Here is a 4,843-nt window from a genome sequence, read left to right as displayed (position 1 = left end):
GTTGGTGATTTCTGCTTGATCAACAGGAGTGGACGACCTTTCTAAATAAGGCCGACAACTTTGATGGCATTTGAACAAACCTGGCCTACTTGACAAAGTGGCGGAGCTCGCTACCGAGAAAACTTTATGGGTTTGGACCGTCTGTCGTGCTTGCCCCTGTGGCGCGGGATAGGTCCCTGGTTCAAACCCCAGCCTCGACATGCAAGAAATGTCTCCCACGCATATACTTTGGGATTCTCATACTAATAGATGGTATACCCACCCATTAAGCTTCCAATTGATTCTATCGCCGCCTTCTAACTTTCTCTGGTTGTTGAGAAATAATTTGCACGCACTCACGTACTCGCGCACACTCGAAATTATCGAATCAAAATGAGGACCTATGCGTGCTGGCGACTCAATACGGATACACGAGTGATAGCACTTCAAAGCGACGATAACTTCAGCAGATGATGTGATGTAACCTGCTTCATTGACCAATTGGCAAAACCTGTATCCAGCAAGAAAACGCCATCTCGGCGATATCTGTTCCCGCCGCCCTCTTGGCGGGGGCGATAAAGCGGAGCACCAGGTTTCGCCAACTCACCAACTTTGGCGATTCCTTGTTTCTAGGAAATTTAAGCAACTTGGCGATATGCGTGATGCGAAGACCGCCTCCATTGCCCCTCACGAAAGTATCCTTTGGGGGGTAGACACGCGATTCGCGAACCGCTAAGATTCTTCATTAGAAGCCTTTCTGCCACGTTGTTATTTTGTGAGCCTCACCAGAGAGGTTTGAAATAGTGTGTCTGATGGGACACACCGTATGTCACTGATGAGTGAATTGAACTTTCGGACTGAGGGCAATTCTCTTGCTTCCCTAGCAGCAGGCCTATCTTAGTTCGACTGACTCATCCGAGCACTGTTAGAATAACTTCTGGAGAAACAAGGAACGAGCAATCCCTGGGAGGTCCTCACCGACCCTCCAAGGGATGACTGATTCGGCGTTGTTTCGTGTTGCCAATATCATGAGAACCTAAGCCGTTCCAGATACTCGCTAGCCGTGCTTGGGAAGACATTTACGTAGCAATGTTGACTAGTTCAATACCTCTGGCAATGAATACTGTTCTTATACTTCACTTCTGATAACAAGACTAAGGCATCGATCTCATCCTTTTAGTTATTATGTCAGTGTACTCGATTTGCAAATTCGTTCACTAACTATTTACTGCTTCACATAGCACCACCTCCGATCCCAGATTGACTCGCGGTATAAGGGGTGTGTTTTCTACGCAGCTTCCGACGAAGTCTTATAACTTCATGAGTTGAGAGCTGCTCATTATTGACAAATAACCAAACACACGAACGCAGGGACTTGCTATACTTTTTGTAGTCCTCACTTGTGAGTTAAAAAAGTGGCCTCGTGGGCAATGTATTCCAAAGAGTACATGTTGCAGCAACACCGCTAGAAAGCGAATCGCTCCGTTATAACAAATAAGAGCCCAAGACTCCACGCGGAGATAAGCGTTGAGAATCTCGCGCTAGATGGCGGCGTCGGAGGGCTGGTCGGCTGTCCAAGACCGATATTGACCGCATTCAAAGCGTCCAATTCCCCCAGGTTATTCAAATTTAACCGGTTGCTCAGGGTTGCGGTACGAGACCGTGTTATAGAGTCTGTGATCCTCTGTCCACCCAAGCCCAATGCAGCCAGTAATGCAGCAACGCCGGCAACTTGAGGGGTGGCCATCGATGTACCACTGAGATAAGCATACGAGCCTAAAAGGTACGTCGAGAGTATGTTGACGCCGGGAGCAACAATGTTAACAGCAGAGCCTATGTTAGAGAAGGAGGCGATCGATACCGGTGAAGCTGTTGTCGAAGTGCTAGCGGCGACACAAAGCAAGGACGGGATCGATGGTGCATAGGAACAAGGGTATGCTGGGAACTGATCCAGATTCAGATCATCATTCCCGGCAGCAGCAACAACTATGTGTCCGAGGTCAGCAGCATTCCTGATGGCTCTCTGGAAGATGCGGCTGGAATGAGGGGAGAAGTATGAATGTGAGGAGACTGTAGCACCCATCCGGACTGCATAATCAAGAGCTTTCAAAGCGTTACGAAGGGAACCTTCGCCAGTGCTGTCCATGAACTTCAGAATCATCAATTCCACATCTGCCACTCCAGCAATACCAATACCATTGTTGGTCTGAGCCCCAGCTGCTCCAGCACAATGAGTACCGTGTCCATTGTCGTCAGTTACATCAGCGCTGTCAGTGATGAAGTTGTGCCCGATAGAACCATCGGACGGATTCTTCCAGAATTGATTGACAAGATCTGGATGAGTCATATCCACTCCGGTGTCCAGAATTGCCAATACGATCCTTCGTAAAGTTCGATTGGCCGCGCGAGCTGTTTGCCAGGCAGCTCCCATGCGCATGACCTCGAGGTTCCCCTGGCAGGAGGAGCCGGGATCGTTGGTGCCAAGAACACGATTGCCGCCAGTACAAGTGGATACTCGTGATTGCATAACCGAAGCCTCTTCAAAAACTGGCGCAATCGAGAAGTCAAAATCGGCCTCGCAAAAAACCTCGATGTCAAGGCTGTCTTCAGCCTTCTCAAAATAGTCCATTATCTGTTTGTGGCTCAGCGCACATTTGGAGTCCACTATCTGCACTCCCAGAGAAGACAAGTCATGGACCATGCCAGTCTGTGCGAGGCACTGTTCAAGCTCAAGGTCGTCTTGGCTGAGGAAGCGTGTCCTCTCACCGGCGGCAGCGGCGGCCTGTACCATCATACTCGGTACATGACGAATGTCAAGTGAGCCTCCACGATGGGAGACCATAACCAAAGTGTGATCGGAGGCGCCCTTACCGAAGCCCACAACATAGAGAAGGACCAATAAGAAGGATTCCATGAACATGAGGTCTCCTGATGATTCAATTGAGGTGAGAAAATAACTGTGCGTAAAGGATCGTTGTAACTCGTCCCATCGAATCTCTGGCCCGCGCATGCTCCTGCACGCGCGTGCAGTGCCTGCAGGATCTGCAGTGCAGGTGGCCTGTCTATTGTGGAGGCGTATCGCAACTGGCGACTCGCCATCGGTGAACCAACCGCAGCCTATGACTGTCAGTGACAGCGAGGGCACTTAATCGCATGAACGTGGTGACGTGACGTGTAGTCTCCTACAAGGACGCGCGGCGCTGGAAGTGCAGCACTCTGAACTTGATAGTAGTTCTGAAAACATTCTCGGTTGAGACACGACCATCTTCAAAAGTTTGGATCGTATGAACTTAGACTCGATGCAGTACTGGCAGAACCAGATCAAGTGATGGCAAGGCTGAACATGAGCATTGCTCGCTTAGCAATGTTCGGGGATGAGGAATGATCCAAGTAGCCATGTGCAGGCGAGTTCAGACAGCAGCGTAGGATTGTGGAATCAGTGCCACCACACGATCCAATTTGCCCGCTGCCCTCGCCTCGTTCGGCTGCGATAGCTCCTTTTCCTCCTCATGTCGAGTTCACACGTGAATCGCGCTGAGGCTTCCGCACAAGGGTGGAGTGTCTGCTCTCAGCAAAATCCCTGACTACCGTCGGCGACCTTGGGAGAAGAACTCGTGTCACGAATAGATCAGCTGGGAAGGAGCGAATCCTACTAGGCGGACCCCTCAAAGGGAAGTGAATAACGGGTCTTCCAGAGTCTGTCATCCAGAAACCCGGAATCATTGGACACTACCAACTCTCTGCGATTAGCACAACGGTGACGTGAACACCATTGACACTGATGCATCAGTGCATGAAATGCCGGAGCAACAGCATGCTAAAGAGAACTGCGCACTCCCGCAGGCCATCGACATTCTCGCAGCAATTGGTATAGAAACCCGAAGTCAAATTGATAGTTCACGAGTACGAGAAGCCAAACCCGAGTGCATCTTCGTTAGGACAAACATAGAGTAGGCTTGCTGGGCTTCAGGGATGGAATTCAAATGGGTTAATCTTGGCCGTGTTTGTGTTCCGCCTGTTATTTCACATTCTACTGTTACAAATCAACCGTGACAAGCATCATCAGAAACTGGGTAATACACTCTTATGCATACTCAGGGACATAGCCGACAATAAGGTCCTCAGCATGCCTCTCGAGCCATCTACCCTTCATGTGACACAATGTATTAGTGATGGCCCCGTACAACAGGAAGCTCGTACGCATCACTGCCGACCATAATGGGATCTGTCTACCTCTGATGCACCTGAGCATTAGAACACAGTCGCATACCTAACAGCTCCAGTGGCAGACCTTAGCACAGTAGTTGCCGACATGAATACTTCGCCCAATATAACCATCTTGTACGCCAAGAAAGGCTTGAATTCAGCGACCTGATTCGTGAACTCTATAAAAGTGATACGAGGTTTTCCCTCACCGCGCAACATGCCGTGGCATAAACTACTGAGCCAAAGGTGCTCAGAATCCGACCCGTAGTGATCAAACGACTCTGAGGTCCGAGCCGAGCTTCGAGAACTCCTACAGGTGATTATGTATAAATCAGACACAACCTCAAAATGGTGTGGTACCAAGGTCAGAACTAGTCCAGAAGACCAAAGCCAATGCATTGAACTTGATTTGGTACGGCATGGTCCTTTCAAAGACTATTGGAGCCTTCGTGATGAGACATCCAAACGCTAATATTCCAGTGAAACAGCAATACAACGCTGAGGAAAAAGCACAAGTCGAATATTTCAATGAGAGTGTCTTGGTGCTCACTGAACCAAAAAGTCGCGCTGTCTGGGCAGCCATTCTTCGCCTCCAGAAGCACCGACACGATCCCTCCCTCAGTATAACATCCTCCCGGGCCACTCGCGTATGTGCATC

General features: G+C 49.6%; 2 protein-coding genes across 2 annotated transcripts in view; both read right to left on the bottom strand.

The window, feature by feature from the left end:
• The window catches only part of Pmar_PMAR017071 (hypothetical protein), a gene marked incomplete at both ends in the record, with an annotated part of 415 nt that extends 174 nt beyond the window's left edge, over positions 1-241 (bottom strand). Inside the window, 3 exons of the mRNA XM_002767449.1 lie at positions 1-41; positions 90-156; positions 200-241. The exon at positions 1-41 is cut by the window's left edge and continues 4 nt beyond it. Of these exons, the coding sequence (XP_002767495.1) occupies positions 1-41; positions 90-156; positions 200-241 (150 nt within the window). The remainder of the gene's footprint in view (positions 42-89; positions 157-199) is intronic.
• Positions 242-1,379: 1,138 nt separating this feature from the next.
• Pmar_PMAR017070 (M-protease precursor, putative) lies at positions 1,380-2,929 on the bottom strand. The gene has a single exon (XM_002767448.1). It carries the CDS (start codon positions 2,897-2,899, stop codon positions 1,445-1,447), a length of 1,455 nt encoding a protein of 484 aa, XP_002767494.1. The 5' UTR covers positions 2,900-2,929; the 3' UTR covers positions 1,380-1,444.
• Between the last annotated feature and the right edge of the window lie 1,914 nt (positions 2,930-4,843).

The sequence above is a fragment of the Perkinsus marinus genome, assembly GCF_000006405.1.
Source record: "Perkinsus marinus ATCC 50983 genomic scaffold scf_1104296970664, whole genome shotgun sequence".
Lineage (NCBI taxonomy): Eukaryota > Perkinsozoa > Perkinsida > Perkinsidae > Perkinsus > Perkinsus marinus.
The sequence above is the reverse complement of the archived record's forward strand: the minus strand, read 5'-3'. Positions and strand labels throughout refer to the sequence as shown.

Coding starts and splice junctions, on each gene's coding strand:
- Pmar_PMAR017070 (XM_002767448.1), bottom strand. CDS start 2,899: ATGTTCATGGAATCCTTCTTATTGGTCCTTCTCTATGTTGTGGGCTTC.